An 18761-nucleotide genomic window follows, 5' to 3' on the forward strand; every position below is an offset into this window, starting at 1 on the left:
CAGTATGTGAGGCTAAGTGGACCACATGTAGAGCAGATGTCTCCTGAAGTGGTCTGAGGTCAACAATTATTCTCCAATGGGCGGCAGACGCAGATATCCAAGATCAAGGGATGCGGAGATCTCATCCTTGTAAGAGGGACTCATCAGTATATCCACAACACAAAGGTAGATTCCTTAGGTCAAAGTAATGGTGAGTCATCTGACAGGATGTCAGCATTCCTGAGATGCTGGCTGACTTCTAGGAAGGAGGTGTCTCTTGCACAGACCCCAAACACAGTTACCCGAAATGTTGTCTTGCCAAAGCCCCTTGGAACTCAGCTCAAATTCCTCTAGAGATGGTGATCTAAGACAACAGGTCAAACCATGCTACTGGAGTGCCAGGAAGGAAGTGATGCCTGAGCCTGTGACAAATTCACTGCAGCAGAAGTGGAAAGAATCAGTCCAGTGAAAGCAACATGGGGACTTCCCGGGGGCGGGGGCGGTCCAAGTGGCTAAGACTCCACACTCTCAATGCAGGGGGCCCGGGCTGAAGCCCTGGTCAGAGACCTAGATCCCCCATGCCACAACAAAGAGTTTGCAAGCCACACTAAGACTAAGCACAGCCAAATAAATACTTGAAGTAAAAAGCAACATGGATGGGGCAGAAATGAGAATAGCCTCAAAACGGGAGGAACAAAAGGCATCAAAAGACAGGACATTTGACATCTCTTGAGGGAATAGCAAACTGCACCAGAGCCCACAGAATGGCTTGTGGCTTTAAGCTAGAAGCAGAGGAAGGACAATCCTAGGAGTTAGTTACCTGAAACCTGCCAAGGAACTAATGGGAATCTCCAATCTGCAGACACTAGCTAATGGGGCTGGCAACCTAGCCAGCTCTTATAGGCTGCTGCTGCTAAGTCACTTCAGTCTTGCCTGACTCTGTGCCCCATAGATGGCAGCCCACTAGGTTCCTCTGTCCCTGGGATTCTCCAGGCAAGAGTACTGCAGTGGGGTGCCATTGCCTTCTCCCGGGCTGCCTTAATCCATATGCATACCCCTTTGATTATAATACCTCCATCAAATGGCACAAGATATGACGCCCTTTCAATTACCTGTACCCAGGACTGGTCCCCTCTGAGATGTCTATAGTGAACCTGGGACCCACAGTTCCTTGCTCAAATACATTCAAATATCTTAGCCTAAATACAGTAGAGAGAGAGAACTTTCAGTGGAAATGGTCTGGGCATGGAGTACAATGCCTTTGAGAACTCTCAACCCTGTACCATAAGTACTAACCACTGAGAAATCTCTCCCTACGCCTACACAGAGTTGATGAGGGTATTTAAAATTACTTTTAAAGAATTAATAGCTTAGTGGTACTTTTCCCTGTGAGTGAACAGTGTGCTAATTTGCTCAGTGTTTTTGGTGTTGGTTCCTTTTTTAAGACAATTGCACAAGATTCTATCCAGAGCCCTCTAATTCTTCCACTTCAGTGGTCTGAATCCCACTAATAAACAATCAGGACTTTAGACTCCTTTAATAATGAAGAGAGATTCAAACGAAGATGTTTTGCCACTCTCTGCAAATTCCTGGAGGTGCTTGCCTGTTGAACAGGCCAGCGAAATTATGGATTTATTCAGGACTGATTGCATTGAGTATGTAAGCATTTTTTGAAGGATTAAAAAAGAGAGAGAGTGAGAGATGTTTGTGAGCTGAATGATAGCAGGGATTGCAGCCTCCAAGCCACATGAAACAAGGCTGTGCTTAGAGCAGGGAAGAGACTTACTGCATGGATGGGCAAGGACCCGAACCTCGTCCACAGCGATGTAGCCAGGATGGCCCTTCAGAGAGACGGATTCAAATATCACCTGCAACACACAAGGCAGGAGTCAGTTTTGCAGAAGGGGTTGAAGGCATTCATCACAGCTGCCCAACCTCCAAACAATTTATGTTTCAGCTTCCCACTAGAACTATCCAAAAAGGTCTTATATCAGGCTAGGATATTACCTTGGCAATTGACATGGATTTTCAAAATAAGGTAAAAAGGTCACCTTCTGGTGACCAGCAAAAGAAGAACCAGCCACATGGAACATTTCTAATGGCTTTCAGAAATAACCCTCAGATGAAAGGAAAACAACCCAAACTTGGCCTTGAAACTTCAATATGCACCTTTTTCATTATTGTTTCGAGTGAAACACAGAGAATTACTTCCTATTCTCTCCATTTTCTTATGCAGGGTGAGGGAGAAGCCATTATAAGCCAAGAATGGTTTACCTTGATTTGATTCCACATCCTCAAGGAATATAGTCCATCTGAATGACCTAATAACATCCCTTAAAAATAAGCCCCACACACCACTGTTGCTATGCAGAAATCCACAAGCAAGTTCTTTGATCCTCCATGCTGACTCCCACCTGCACTGCTTACTTCAGTAACCAGCTTGTCACCCAATATCCACCTTCACAAAGGAGATGTGACCATCTGTGTGGACAGAATGGCCAATGCCCTGGATGTCCCTAAGTCCAATGGCTTCATCTTCCAATTGGCTTCAGTCACGTGCTCACATGCGTCCTCTGCATGCCCACACTCACCCTCCACATACCCACACTCACCTCCACGTGCCCAAGCTCACCCTCCACGTGCCCACACTCGCCCACACTTGTCCTTCATGGGCTCACACTCATCCTTCATGTGCTCACACTCATCCTTCACCCCACACACTGGAGTTTTCAGCTTCCTGCATTTTGGCACACCCACACTCCTCTCCCAACTCACTCCCCTTAAATCTGCTTCTTTGGCACATATGGTACCCTGGGTCCCAGTTTTTCTAGAGACTGTATGCTGCCTGGACATCTTTGTTTTAATCTCAACAAACACGCAGTCCCCTCACTCTGTCAAATAATCACCCACATCCATCGCACCTAAAGCCCCAATTCCTCATTTTGCTGTTGGCAAGTCTATCGCAAAACTGCTTTCTCCACCTCTGTATCCCCACCCAAATGTCTCCCTTTCAACGTCACCTGCCCAATCCCTACAGATAACCACATCACATCTTTAAGAAACAAGAGGACCACAGAAGGGCTGACTTCTAACTTCCTACTCATCAGCCTAACCTTCATGGGTCAGATGACTACACACCAGCCACTGTCCGCTCTGCAAGGCATGGCCCAGTGCCCCTGACCTCTACCTCGGCTGTGTTTTCCAGCTTCTTGGTTCTCCCTCTTCATCTCTTATCTCCAAAGCCTCCCTTTTATTCCTGACTCTGACAAACTAGACGCTTGGATTTCTCTTACTCTTTAAAAGCTACCCTTGTGGCAGCAGCAGTATTTGCAATCCAGTTGTATTTCAATCATATTTAATTTTTTTCAATTTTTTATTTATACTCCCTCTATACCACCCAGCTTCTCAGTGCAAAACTTCAACCCCATCACCTGGACTTTGTCCTTGACACTACCCCCAACATTGATCTCAGGGAAGACACCAGCAATCTCTTAGTAGTGCTCTTACCACTTAAATCCAATAGATATATTTCAATCTTTATCTTACTTTAAGAAGGAAAATAGTACAGGGCTTGGGTTCTAGGTTAGGATACCTGAGTTTTAGTCCTGGTTGTACCAGCTTGTGTGTGTACCCTGTGTGTGTACACCTAATGTGTGCACTTTGTGTGTGTGCACCTAGTGTATGCACCTTGTGTGTGTGCACCTTGTGAGTGTACCACCTTCTGTGTGTGCACCTACTGTGTGTGCCTTGTGTGTGTGTGCCCCTTGTGTGTGTGCACCTAGTGTGTGTGTACCTCGTGAGTGTACCACCTTCTGTGTGTGCGCCTAGTGTGTGCACCTTGTGTGTGTGTGTGCCCCTTGTGTGTGTGCACCTAGTGTATGCACCTTGTGTGTGTGCACCTTGTGAGTGTACCACCTTCCGTGTGTGCACCTAGTGTGTGCACCTTGTGTGTGTGTGCACCTTGTGAGTGTACCACCTTCTGTGTGTGCACCTACTGTGTGTACCTTGTGTGTGTGCGCCTTGTGTGTGTGCACCTAGTGTGTGCACCTTGTGTGTGTGTGTACCTCGTGAGTGTACCACCTTTTGTGTGTGCACCTAGTGTGTGTACCTTGTGTGTGTGTGTGCCCCTTGTGTGTGTGCACCATGTGTGTGTGTGTACCATGTGTGTGTGCACCATGTGTGTGTGCCCCTTGAGTGTGTGCACCTTGTGTGTGTGTGTACCACCTTGTGTGTGTACCACCTTGTGTGTGTACCTTGAGTGTGTGCATCTTCTGTGTATACCACCTTGAGCAAGTTACCTTACTGCTCTGCGCCTCAGTTTCCTCATCTGTAATTATAGTGTCTACCTTGTTAGGTAATTATTCATGTTAAGGGAGTTAATATACTAATTTCTGTAGGAAAAAATGAAAAAATGTAACGAACACAGAAAACACATTTAAAAGAAATAGCATGAAAAGATTCAAATTGTGTAGTAAAAGTAAAAAAATTCTATTATGTTAATAAATATAAATAGGTTAAAACAAAGAAAAGCTCTCAGACTCTCTAAACGAACAAAGTCTAATTACATGTCATAAGATAAACACCTAGAATGACTCAATAGCCTTAAAAATAACAAACCAAACAAAGACACAGGAAAATAGGAAAATACAAACAGAAGATTATTGTTGTAAAAATAATGCTAAAGCATCAAAGTGGAATTTAAATGAAAAAGAAATATAAAAACCACACAAGATCACGTAATAGGCGAACATCTAACTTCAATAAATTCTTCAAAGAGGAAACTATACAGGCATGGTTCTATATATTCTCTAACCAGATTCCCTAAAGCCATAAACTAACGACAAAAGCTTAAAAATCAATTTCTTAAAGTTGAAATATTGTCTATTTCTTAAATACATAATAACTATACTGTCAAAGTATGTTTTGTTAACAGAAGTCTGAATGAAATAAAATTAAAAGTCAAATGGCAAGTTGAGAACAATATCTGTAATATATATGCCAGCTAAAAGGTAAATATCCTATTCTGTGTAAAGAATCCTTGAGAATCATCAAAACAAATAAACTCTCTAAAAGAAAAATCAGTGAGTTCAGCAGGTTATTCACAAAAGATGAAGCAAGACTGGTAATGTTTTATGAATGCAATGTTTTTAATGACACTAGGGAGATTATGGCAGATGAATGTTTTCGCCTTAACCCTTTCCTAGATTTTCCAAATTCTCTACAATAAAAATGAGCTTCTTTTTATTCACAATAAAAATTAAGTGCTTTAAAGTGTATTACATTTTCATATCTCTCTGCATATTATACTACCCTTGGGTCATGTATCATAACTAACTCCACTACCACACCTATCACAGCAGAGTGTCAATGCCTGTTCATGAATTATTTCATTCTGTAAGCTCTAAACCTATTGGGAGCAGGGACAGTCTCATTCATTCATATTTACAGAGACTATCCTCTGTACCAAGGATTGAGGCACTCGCAGGGAGGGGCTAAAAAGTGAACAACAAGCTTAGGGTTCTAACTCTGATAAACTTTACATTTCATGAATAGAAATGGAAATTACACAGATAAATAAGGAAATTAAATTTATTTTGTGAGTAAGTATAACTAAGTGGGAGAGGGTCTACATAACTTAGAGTAGTCAGGAAAGAACTCTAAGAAGGTGATAATTAAAAGACCAGAAGGATGAAACTGGCAAGTTAAGGAAGAGGTGGTGGATGTACAAAGGCTCTGAGCCAGGCAAGAACTTGAGGATGATCTGGGAATATAAGAATGAGACCCTGGTGTGGCTGGGATATAGCAAGCAAGCTAGAGTAGCACAAGGCAAGGCTGGAATGCTAGCTGCAGGTCAGATGACATGGAGTGCTATAAGACTTATGGGAGTTTGAATTCTCTGCTATTACTGAGGCATTTGAAGCTGGAAAGTGACATGATTTAATTTACATCCAAAAAAGTTCATTCTGGCTCTTCTGTGGAAATTGACTGGGGCAGGACGTGGAGCTTGAGCAAGAATGAAATTGAACAGTTGGCTACGGTAGTGGTCCAATCAAAAGATGAGTATGGCTTGGACCCTGGTGTTAGCCATGAGGAATAAAGATGCTGATGATATGAAAGATATTTTCAAGGTAGAGATGAAAATAATCACTGCTAGATTAAGAGGAGAAGAGTGAAGAAAAGAGAAAATACAAAGAGGATTCTTCAATTTAAGTCTTGAGCTTCTAGGCTGATTCTGGTCTCCTTTATTAACACAAAGAAAATGAATGTGTGTGTCTCTGGGCACACAGGCCGAGCTACATCACAATTTTTTTTTTTCAAGATGCCAACTAAACATCTTAATGGACATCCTGAGGAAGCTGATATTATATTTCGAAGCTCTTGGGTGATCTAGGACCAGAGTTAGAAATGTGGTAGTACTGGCATCTAAATGCCATTTAAATCTATACAACTAGATGAGGTCACCTTGAAAGAGGGAGCAGACAGTTCAAAGAAGAGGACTAGGGCCCAAGGCCAAGTGTGCAAAGCCCAATAGAGGATTTCTTAGGATGGTAGATATTGGAACATGGTTTTAGGTAGAGGGGAATGAGTCAGGGAAGTAGCATGGAATACAAGGGAATGGGGAGTTGATGGAACAGATTCTAGAGGGGACAAGAGTCAAATGGGGTCAGGTTACTGGTGGAGTGACCGGTACTAAACAGAGGGGGACCTCATCAACTAAGACTGAATAATAACAAAAATAGAGAAATCAAACCATAATAACAAAGGTCAACCACATTAACCTTTTATCAGTGGTGGTCTCAATCTAGCCTCTCAACAACCCTAAGTGGTGGGGCCGGCTAAATTACCAAAACTCAGGAAAGAAGCCAGAGGCAGGTAGGAGGGCTGAGACCCTGGTTCACAGCCAAGTCCATTACTGAACTTTGTTGGAAAGCAGTCCAACTCTCATTTTTAACCAAAACACTTGGTTACGCAGAGTTCTTTTTTTTCCAGTTACTCAAAGTTCAACTCTATTAATACTCTTCTCACACTCTGCTTCTCACATCATCTCTCAGTATGCAACCTATATCATAATTATTAACAAATACTCCATGAGCAAACCCAAGGCTGGCCATGAGAGAATGGGTGCGTAACAGTGACATGTGCAGCTGGTCACTGCTCAGTGTCCTTCCTGTAGCAGAAATAAGAATTCTATAAGGAGACAGACAATCTTTCATTCATCAGAATTCCTCTTGGGAATGTTTTTCTATAACACGCCATGGTAGGTGAGACTTGGGTTTCTCAAATAGGAGACAGTAATATTCTGTAAGAAATAAGGGGAAGAAGGTACTGCTTTTTTAATGAAGTAAATGAATAACTGTAAAATGCTGACAATACATATCGTAAATGCTGATGAGCGGTTATTACTGCCCTGCTGGATGGCATCACGGACTCGATGGACGTGAGTCTGAGTGAACTCCGGGAGATGGTGATGGACAGGGAGGCCTGGCGTGCTGCGATTCATGGGGTCGCAAAGAGTCGGACACGACTGAGTGACTGAACTGAACTGAGCTGTTATTACTGTCCTTACTCTGGACAGAGGGATGGGAGATGAGAAGGAAAATTCAAGGGAATGGTGGGGAAGAAAGAAATGGACTTCCCAATGTGACAACCCCTTATGCCCTCACCCCAAGTTTCCACTAAGGTTCCTACACTCACCACTCTGATGTGAGCTATGAAAGGTGGAAACTGCTGGTGGCTGGGCTTTGGGTCCATGCGGGGAGGTACATGGAAATTAAGAGGCACGGATGGTTGCAGGTGCCAGGAGAGCTGGGAAGGGGACTATGACAACACACAGAATCCTTGATGAAGGCTCCAGGATCACAAGATATTAGAAGTAGGGACTGTGGTATGTTTATAACACAAGGCAGGTTCTGGATGCAGCTGAGAATGAAAGTACCTCCCAGAACAGATGGGGAATATTCTCCCCATCACTGCCAGAGTGCTCAGAGAAGAATGCTCACACAACCTACAGGAGCCGAAAAAAACACGTCATGCAAACTGCCACGAGATAGAGTCCTCAGTGGCCTGAGGGCAGAGGGTCACATGGCTGGGGGTATCAGCAAGAGTGCCAGGAAGTCCACCATCTTCCCCAGAAAGGAAAGAAAAGGAAAACAGGCCTGTGATGGATGGGCTTGGGCCTACCTGGACTCACTTGCTGAGCTTGTCCCCCAAACACTGAACTCTCACAAGGGGGCTGACTCTCAGGCCCACACACATGAGCCTGGGTAAGCCGCCCGCTTCCAAAAACAAGGGCCAACCCTGGGGAGCATAACGCCAGGCACTGGAGAGGGAAATCTCAAGTGGTGGCTAGAATGTGCCATCAGTAGATTATGGGATTGCAAACCTGAGTCACGGAGAAGCAATGGGGATGGAGATGAAGCTGGCAGGGACAGCCTGTAGAAATTACATATAGTCCCAAAGCCCCAAACACCCCCTTATCCATCCTTGCATGCTTTATAGTTCTGAAAGAGATCCGGGCAATGCAAATTATCACTGGGACTCATGGCTCAAGCTTCTGATCACAAGGAGCTTTTGTAAGAAGACATGAGACAGGGGAACATGGAACATGGTTAGAGAGATCAGGTTTGGCTGCAGCAAGAGATTGTAAGGGTAGCAGCATGACCAGGGACATTCAAACATCAGGAGAATGTGAGTGCCCCTCTGAATTCTCACTGCTGATAAAAAAGGAGGACGCAGTAAACAAACAGAACAGCGGAACAGAATTTGGTCTTTTATGGCTCAGGAACAGCAGCTGCCACAACTGCAGCTCGGGCCCCAGGGCCAGGCTCCCGACTGACCAAGTTCTGGGGAATATGGACGACTGGAGTCCTCTCTCTAGGTCAGAAGGTGCCTGAGGAGACGGCTGCAGCCTCAGGTAGAACGGGTCACCCTGTCAATGCACTTCTGGTGTGAGGGTCCTGGTCAGGAAGATCCCACCCAGCATCTTACCAGCTCCAGTTTCTGGGGACAGACACCACAAAGGGCCAGGGTGATGTCAAGACCCTCGGTGACCGAAAGACCTGCTCAGGTGTTCTGAAGTGAGGCAGAACCGTCATCTTCAAGCCAAGCACACTCATAAGAAAACCGCAACAAAGGCCCTTGAGGAATGAGGGTCAGGAACGGGAGAAGTGAGTGAGTGAAGAATTGTGAGAAAAAAAGGCTCCTCTAGTGCCATCTGCGTAGAAGAGAAGGGGATGAGAAGGGCAGATGGGGGGAGACAGAGACCATCCATGATGCTCCATGTCAGTGTATGGAGACAGGGACACTGGGGTGCAGAACCGGACCACATCTTCCCTGCAGGAAAGTCTTCAACCCCAAAGCAGGCGTGTGTCCCGACCATCAGCTATACACCCGCAAGTCCCAGACCCTCAGAGACCTCCTGGGGGATTGGAGCTTGCCTGGAAAGGGACAAACCTCTCCCAGAGCAGCAAGTCCCAGACCCTCAGAGACCTCCTGGGGGATTGGAGCTTGCCTGGAAAGGGACAAACCTCTCCCAGAGCAGCAACTGCTGGGCCAAGCCAGGAAGTCAAGTCCCAAGAGAGGCTCAGAGATGAGTCACCCCTCAAACCCTCCAAAAAGCAGGGTATGTGCCCATTTGGGGGAGGATGTGGATACGTCAGGACACAGTTTACGGGACTTGACGTTTTCTGGTCACCGTTGAAGGCCTCAAGCAGAGAACTGGTGGAGCAAAACATTTCAAGGGGCTGCAAACACCTTCTCAAAAGATAAGAGACAGAAAGATCTTGGCTAACCAGAACTCTTTGGAAGAGGACTACGTAGATTTTTATGATGGGGAGATTGCTTGGGGTGAAATCAAGACACTCTTTTCCACATCAGCCCAAGGAGGCCTGCATAAAAGGGAAGGAGGAGGGTTTGCTGCCTAGCAGGGAGGAGAGATGGGTGAATGAAAGAGATGGGGTGGAGTTTAAAGAAGGTAGAGACTCACTGCGCACCCCATGATGCCTCCTGAACTGTGCATGAAGGGACCAACCGCACAGAACACCAGAGGCCAGAGGAACGTCTGAGAAAGGGACTGGGCTTCATGTTCCAATTAAATTCAAGTCGAGTGAGTCTTAAATTTCGGGGGTCTACATAGCTGAATAAAAAGGCAATTTCACTGAGGCAGGTGATGGAGAACAGAGCAAGCAAGTGGTGGCGCAATTAATTAAAGTTCTTTTATTTTTTTAAATATTGGGACAGAAAAGTTCAGAATCATTAAAAACTGAAATAGAATTAACATCACCTGGAATGGAGCAGCCACGTGCAGCACGGCTTCAGCTGCACCAGACAAGCCCCTGCTCCCCTGAGAGGAGGCCAGCGAGGGGTGGATGGCAGGGGTTCCTTCTCATCTCAGGCCCTGCTGAAGGTGCAGAGAGCCCACTAATAAGAAAGATGAAAAGTCCCTGTTTGTTACATAGCTACAAGTCAATTTTAGGACTGTGAAATATGACTTTAATAAATGAATACATAAGCCATCGGGGTCTGAAGCCCAGCACCGCTGAGAACCAAAATGGTATTTAGTCCCCAGAATCAGACATGCAGATCCAGAGCTGGGGGTCTGATGAATTTTCAAGCTCATTTTGCAAACGTCTTCGAATCTCCAGACAGGCACCCTTTTCTCTCACCGGATGTACGTGTGGGGGGTGTCCCTGGGTGTGCGGTGAGTCTGAGAACCGGATGGTGAGTGTGTACACCTGTGTGTGCGCCACGGGGCTATCCACTCACAGCTCTGTGTGTGTCTGAGAGACCCGTGCCTTTTCTAAACCGCTGCTCTCAGTGCATTAGTGGCTTTCTCACCACAAAGCTCAGAGCAGAGGAGATGGAATGAAATGATGCTGTGGCGTAACAGGTTGGAAATCAGAACCTTCTCCCAGATGAGGCTGCTCATCACAGGGACGGCTCGGAGCTCAGCCACAGCCGGTGTTTCTTTCAGGAGGACCCCCCACCTCCATCCTCTTTGTCTGCTCTCCCCTCACTTCCTCCTTCCTTCCAAACACTGCGGGGCTCAGTGCGAGCCTGATATAAGTTACATACTACCTCATTTAATCCACGGACCCATGGACCTCTCCATTTTACAAATGAGACAACTGTGCTCAGAATGGTAATGGGGCAGACCCAACACAGCACTGCTAGTGAGCAAGCAGTTCTCAGAATGGGCATGCTTTCCCCTCGCTCCTAAAAGCAGGGAACTGAGCTTGCAGCCAGAGGACCTAGGCAGAATTATGGGGATCTCAAATAACCAATAATATCCCTTACGCTGGAACACAGGACATGGTGCCGCCCAACACACGAGTTACTATCAGATACATGAGAAGCAAATATATGCTTACCACAGAGCGGAGACTTAAGAGATGCCCAGGACACACTCTTTTCCCCCTTCTAAACCCATCAAAGAGCAAGGTCAGTGGTGGGTCTAACCCTCACCTGGGTCACTTTTCTTGCTCTTTATCCTTCCTTGCACCTGTGGCCCCCATCCTGTATCCATCTGCATCAGGTCCTAGGTAGGGGGTTTCTAAATTGGAATGCTAAGGCCTCCTTGAGGGGATCCATGGACTTACAGAGACACTTGAAGCTATACTTAGTGAAACAGGGGCAGTTTCGGGACCAGGGTACCAGAATTTTAGTCCCAACTTTGCCAATGATTTGCTGTGTGCTCTTGGACTTCACTGTCCATCTCTGGACCTCAGCTTTATCACCTACCTGAGGATTCAGCAAACTATGGCCTGGAGACCAAATCTGGTCCATCACTTTTTTTGTGCCATAGAGTTTTATTGGAACACAGCCATGTCCTTTCATTTACATATTGTTCACAACTGATTTCACAGTACATCTGAAAGAAGTGTACCATGAGTTTTGAACTGAAGGATGCCTACAAATCTCCCAGGCACTCAGCTTGCCCCCTTAGGTCCCTCTTCTGCTTTAGACTCCAGAGAAATTTCTCCAAAAATAGATCTGCCTTTCTGACTTAAAGCTTCCATCTGTGTGTATGGATATCAACTGCAAACAGGCGCAAAGGAGCTTAAAGAGGGAAGAAAACATTCTAAAGCTGGCTTATGGTGATGATTCTGCAACTCAATAGATTCACTAAAAATCACCCGCTTGCATGCTTAAAATAAGTGGATTCTATGGTATATAAATTATACCTTAATAAAGTAATTTAAAAACTTTCAACAGTCCCGGGCCATGACAACATGGAGCTATGTTCCTCTAAGTGTGCCCATGGGTTGGTGGCCTCATGTACCGTGTATGTTAACAGTCCACAATGAGATAAGAGGTGTTCAGAAAGTGTTCCAGCAATTTGGCCTTGCAGTGATACTTTTATTGCAGTTTATAAGAGCATTGGTCCACAGTGAGTTAAGGAGAAAAAAACTGGTCTTCCACCACAGATGGTCTGAATAGTGCTGCTCTAGGCTAGCGAATAAATCTACTCTCCTTAGCCTGGCATTCAAAGCCCCGCAGGACCTACCCATCCCTGCAGGTTTAGCTCCCAGTATATCTTCCTTTCAATATACCTATAAGCAACCTAGTTTCCAAACTCTGCCAAAATCTCTCACTTACTCCTTCAATCCATGGTATCCATCACCCCCATCAACGCAAATGCCTTTCCCTTCCTTCTTCAATAAGTATTTGTTCATCTTCAAGACTCAGCCTAGCTGTCTTGTCCTCTTAGGAGTCATCGTAATTGTCTTGCCCACAGACACCCTCTTCCCCAGGGGCAGTATTTGACTTGTTACCTTTCCGAACCTCAATTTTTCATCTGTAAAATAGGCATAATAATAGCACCTCCCTCATAAGATTGTTACAAGAAATTATTTGCTAGGAGGCTTCAGTGTCTGCATCCCTCCAGCATCCCATGGAATCCACACGCATTCCACTATACTGTGTTTATATAAATAAACAGTATCAATCAGTCTCCTCCTACAAGCTGTGATCTCCAGGGAGGCAGGGGCTATACTGGATCTCTCCTGCATCATCCAGGACTGATTAGCAGAAGCAGCTTGGTAACCACGAGGTGAACAAGTGAGTACATAAAATCTTTCCTAGACCAAACTTCTAAACAAGAGGGCAAGCGGGATACAGGTAATTACTCAAAAAAAAAAAAAAAATCAAAATATGATAAAACACCATACCTGGTAGAAATGTGGCCAGAAGGTGCTGATGGCAAGCTCTGCCTTCACCCAGCCCTCGGTGACCACCCCAGACACGTTCCAGACGGGGTTTCCCTGGGGTCCACCGTTCACCTTCACATAGACATTTAGGGCCCCTGGGCTGGACCGGTCGCGGCTGGAGAAGTAGTAATGGAAATCAATGCAGTGGGTGTCGTTCTCCTTGAGGGTCGGCAGGAGAAGGTGGGCCTTCTGGCCAGAGGCCCTCCCAGAGCTGTTCACCATCATGAAGGATCCTGGAGACCCACAAAAAGGGCGGGAGGTAGAGACAAGGAGAGAGAAAGAAAATCCTTCTGAAAATCAGTCACACCTGGAAACACGGTAGCCAGAAATCCAGTCCCTCTAGGAGGGTCTGGTTGACCCCCAGGAACCCACACTTCCTTTCTGAATTCAACTATCCTCTTCTGCGATTGGGAATAAAAGGTGTTACTCACCAAGGTGGTTTTGTAAGAATTAAGAGAAGGTAAGACACAAAAACTATTTCTACAAAGTAAACAGTCTATAAATACACACAGAACAACAACAAAACTCACTAAAACCAGCAGCTCCTACAGGAAGAATGAATAAAAACTCAGGAATTTAGTCAACTGTAACCTCCATGGATGAAATGAGGTGAAATATAATCTCATTCAAGCTCAGGTGGTCTCAATGGAAGCAGAAGCTCTGCCAAACCAGGATGTTGTTCTAACATATTACACCTCAAGCCTTGCATTAATACAAGAAATATACCGGAGGACATATACAACTACAGTATACTCAAGAAAGCAAAGAAGACCTTGAAGATATGTGAGAACCGACTGAAAGATGGAATGGAGAGTAGGTAATTCTTGCTGAGAACTTAAGGAGTACCAGTGTGAGGCTTAGTTTATTTATATTTTGTTCAATTTAATCTTCAGAACAACCCTGGGAGAAGAAGGCTTTTCACTTTATTGAAAGACTGAGTAACTTACCCTGGACCACTCAGACAAGGAAGGATGAGACCCAGATTCTCTTCGACCTCAAAGTTGATGCTATTTTTACGGCCTGCGGAAAACATGACTATTATTTTCAAACACTCCAAGTGAGCCTCTTGGAGTTTCTTTGACAGATTAAATGGTAGTTTCTGGTTCTTCACCCTTCCTGGATCCACACTCTTTGCCTTTGACTTGTCCCCGCTTCCAACCGAGGCAGAGAGCGTGTCCTCATCCCCTGCTTTGAGCTCCACTTGCTTTGGTCAGCAGGATGCTAAGAGAATGAGGCTTGAAACGTGCTTGCCTAGCCAGGCTTGCCCTCTTGCACTACTGCTGTCTTCCAGGAGAAGAACGTGCCCCAGGTAGCTGCTGCCCCTTCGGCTTGAGATTGAGGACAGACACGTGTGGAAGAGAAATAAGCCCAATGGAGAGTAAAGAACCCAGCCAGGCCTCCCATGTAGCTGGGAGTACAGCCACATAGCCAACAAGCCCAGCCTGGGTCAGCCAATCCACAACAGAGGCTCAGACCCAGGAGTGTGAGAATAAAATGTGCGTTGTAACTTCCCTCTTGGTTTGCTAGGTGCATTATTGCGGCAACAGTTCCCTGATGATGGTCGTCTGAGAGCAGCCCTATGGAAGAAGCCACAGCGGGACACATTTCAGTTCAAAGGCCCTTTGAACAAGTAAAACGGATGCAAAACTGGGGTGGACTACCCGGAGACAAAGCGAGTCCCTCATCACCACAGGTGGCTAAACAGAGTCTGGACACATTGAGCAGACGTCTAAGGAACTTTCACCATCAGCTGTGAGGGCCGAACTCTGTGGCTTAAGAGTCTTACAAGTCTATGGAATAAACTGCATCATAAAACACAGTAGATAAACTCAAGTGATTCTGCAGTGAATATTTCCACCAAGAAAACCACTGCTGCTTTGAAATCTTATTTTAGGCAGTAAAATCTCCAATCAGAATGAAGCCTTAAGACTACTTGTCCTCAACCAAGATGAGCCACTCAATAGCTATCAGTAGCCTCATTCTTTCACTCTAATCCCCAGAAGACTAACAGTTGCCAGATACTCAGTGCTAGGCAATCCATATCTTGGGGTTCTAAAGGGTACCGGTCATTCACAGCCTGTATCCGCTGGGTTTGAAATAAATTTTAAAATAGACACAGGAGACAGAGTTCAAAATCTCCACTTTACCACAGAGCTAGATTAGAGAAAGGAACATGGACTTGAGGACAAATTAGGCTTTCTTGCACTTTCTCCCCTGGACCATGCAGAGTAGTTAGACCATCGAAGACGCCTTCCTTCCAACTCTACCCAGATCTCTAAGGCTCATTCCTGAAATAAGGCAACAAGAAGCAAGGTGATAAAGGGAGCAACCTGAACCAATGGCTACCAGACTTTCAATATCCAATATCTTTCAATATCCAATAACTTTGAATATCCAAGCAGAAAACTCACCCACTCCCCTGAGTAGGAGCCTTGGAAAGGAGAGCAAAAGCAGTATCTTACCCATGTTTCCAAGCAAATCAAACTTCCTAGTTTACAGCTAGGCAGCAACCCCGGTACATGGGGAGCTGTCCCTTGTCAGATGTTGTCTCTAATCGTCACACCCTCCCGGCAGCAAGGAAGGCGCCACTGCATTGGGGAAAGAGGCGCAGAGAGAAGCCAGCACCCGGGCCCTCACCTGTTTGCTGATCTGCATCCCCCAGGGTTCCAAAGGTCTTCCTGGGATGGGAGAGTGCTGACTCACAAGACCCACAAGCCCCTGGGCACAGAGGGGGGCGCAGCTGCAGCTAGGGAAGGCAGCCTGAGAAACAAGCGGTGACTGGGTTCTCTATCAGAATCCTGGGATGCCCCAGAGACATTTAAGCACTGTGCTCCAGCCAGTTCACACACCCGGCTTCTTACTGCCCACAGCACAGTCGGGAAAGTTTCCCATCCACCAGCTCAGGTTCCCCCTTCTTTGCAGCCTAGCTCTAGTGATGAAGCAGGCTCACTGAGAGGGTGGAGCCAGGTAACATCCATCCACCCCAGCAAGTCTAGGAATCCTCTCCATTGTGCGGCCTCCAAGACTGTTAATAAAGGATGCTGCCATTTCTCTGAAGGCAGAACTGGTAAAAGTGCACGGCCCTCCACCAAGTCTTCATGTAGTAGAAACTGCTGGTTGACTAGCAAGCCTGTCCTCTCTGTGCTGGGCAGAGCTGGACTATACTCCCCAGCCTCCTTTCAGAGTTTGGCAAGGCCATGCAACTGGTTTCCAGCCAACAGGTCCTAAGGATGAAGCCTGCCACTTCCTGGCTTGACTCTTCAAGGTGGACAACCTCTACCCTCACCCAGCTCCCACTGCTTCATCCTCCTTTAATCTCATCCTTCGCAGGATGATTCCTGGACCAGGAGTCTCAGAATCACCTGGGAGCTGGTAAGAAATGCACACTCTTGGGCCCCACCCCACATCTACTGACTCTGAATTTGCATTCCATCAAGATCATGAGGGGATGTGTATGCACATTCAGCCCCAGAATCACTGCCACGTTGTCTTTTTCCTGTCCACCAACTGAAATGACAGGATTCTAGGAGCCTGAGGGACAGCAAAGCCACAGTTAAAGAAACCGAGTTCCCTGAATGACCATGACCACGAGGAAGGCCATCACCATTAGGAACACTCTTTGCAGACTTCAAGCAAGGAATAAGCTATTATTAGGTCATTAAGCCGGTGAACATCTGACGTTCACTTCTGCAACTAGCATTATCGTTATTATTTTGGCATCCCTGCAGAGCCCCTGCTTCCTGCAAGTCCCTTTTCTTAAGCAGATAACATGAGCAATGACAGTTACTAAGCAAGGCTGCGAGATGCTACAAACAGGGACATCACTGACAGAAGCATCCTTGGGTGAAAAGAAGCAGAAAAGGCTGAGAATGAAAAGCAGAAAAAAAAAACTCGAGAAGGAAATAAACATCCTGAACCTTCATTGAGACGCTTCATGTCTCAGGGGGACCAGAGTGGGTTGCATTAGGGCAAACTGTGTTTCCCACTACCCTCACCCCTAATGTCAATCTGTGGGATTTCACATGCATCCTCAGGCCTGCAGACCAGACAGAAAGGCATACATTAGGGGGCAAGGATCAGAGAGATATATAAGAAAACTGAAACAAACAGAAGAAAACGATGACTGCCCACGCCTCCCCACCCAGCTGACCTGCAGTGAAGGGGAGGGTCAGGCCAGAAGGGACTGGTAGGATGGAGCCCTGCTCAGGAATGTCCCAGTGAGGCTGCCTTGGAGTCCAAGAGACAGAGTGTAAGAGAGGAGCCTCTGGGGACGTGGATGGGAAGCTCAGCAGCACCTGGTCTGCCCACAGGATGGGGGGTATGGTGACACTGGGAAGGGCATCCAGAACAGCAACTGTGGCGAGGGTCTCCTTCTATGCCCAGCAGGCAGTGGGCTTCCATGAGGAGTCCAGAGTATAAGTATGTTCTTATACTCATGCACTCAAGACCAGCCCCAAGGATTCTCACAAGTGACTTGGGAGAGCCTTAGGAAGGCAGATAGAGGCTTGGCAGACAAGCAGGTAGAGACTTGGGGACATAAGATTTAGACCTGGATTAGGGTCCAATCACCACTGTAACTATTACCACAAACTCAGTGGTTTCATACAACACAAACGTATTCTCTCTTTTAGAAGTCTAAAATTAAGGTGTTATAAGGCTGCTTTCCTTTTGGAGGCTTCAGGAGATAAACTGTTTCCTTGCCTTCAGTGGTTGCCTGCATTCCTCGGCTCATGGACCCTTCCTCCATCTTCAGAAGGCCATCACTCCAACCTCTGATTCCACAGATACATCTTTTTCCAACTTTGACTCTCCTGTCTCCTTCTTAAAAGGACCTGAACAATTAGGATTCCCCCCAGACAGTTAGGATCATCCCTCCACTGCAGTGTCCTTAATTCAATGACATCTGCAAAACTCCTTTTGTCATGGAAAGTAACTGCACCTTTGCAGATATTTGTGTTAATATGACTACAAACATACTTCTAAGCTACTGAACCAGATATAGAAGAAGGATAGCAGATTGAATCAGAAGCCAGCAGGTATGCACTGTCTGAACAGCAGGTGCCCCAGGGAATCTGAGTGCTACTATAAGTGTAAAAGGTCCCTTGCAGTATTAGATCCTGTCACCATGAATGTCGTATAATAGAAGCATGGGATAAAAAGCAAAATGTAGGGTTGAACCATTTGGCTCCCAATCTAGACAGAAAAAGATAAAGTTCTGGGAAAAGAGCAGGGAAGACCCACGTTTCAGCAGGGGAAATTCCTCAGGGCAACTAGCCCATGGAACCATCGCGTCATCCGTGGCTCCTCAGACACCCACTCCCACATGTGCTCAGGCCATCTTCCAAGCTCATTGGACCGGTGACCTGGAGCAGAAACGTGCTCTGTAGTCTGGCCGCTCAATATCTGAACTCTCTTCCCGTGTCTGGGGAACCCCTCGAGTTTTAAAGCAGAGCCCACTTCTGCTTTGGAAATGGAAAGGACCAGATGCCCCCTGTCCCAGCCTCCTCTGTAGCTAGGCCTCAGACACATGATCTCAGGTCTACCGCACAGGCACACCCAACCCCAATTTCTGAA

At 46.1% G+C, this 18761-nt stretch overlaps 1 protein-coding gene across 6 annotated transcripts in view; it reads right to left on the reverse strand.

Annotated features, from left to right (window-relative positions):
* The window catches only part of PTPRT (protein tyrosine phosphatase, receptor type T), a 1156023-nt gene that overhangs the window by 723231 nt on the left and 414031 nt on the right, over positions 1-18761 (reverse strand). For all 6 annotated transcript variants that reach the window (XM_018057887.1, XM_005688694.3, XM_018057889.1 and 3 more), the window contains exons 3-4: positions 13149-13420; positions 1766-1847 (exon numbers count right to left, since the gene is read on the reverse strand). In XM_018057887.1, coding sequence (XP_017913376.1) covers positions 1766-1847; positions 13149-13420 — 354 coding nt within the window. The remainder of the gene's footprint in view (positions 1-1765; positions 1848-13148; positions 13421-18761) is intronic.

The sequence above is a fragment of the Capra hircus genome, chromosome 13 (assembly GCF_001704415.2).
Source record: "Capra hircus breed San Clemente chromosome 13, ASM170441v1, whole genome shotgun sequence".
Lineage (NCBI taxonomy): Eukaryota > Metazoa > Chordata > Mammalia > Artiodactyla > Bovidae > Capra > Capra hircus.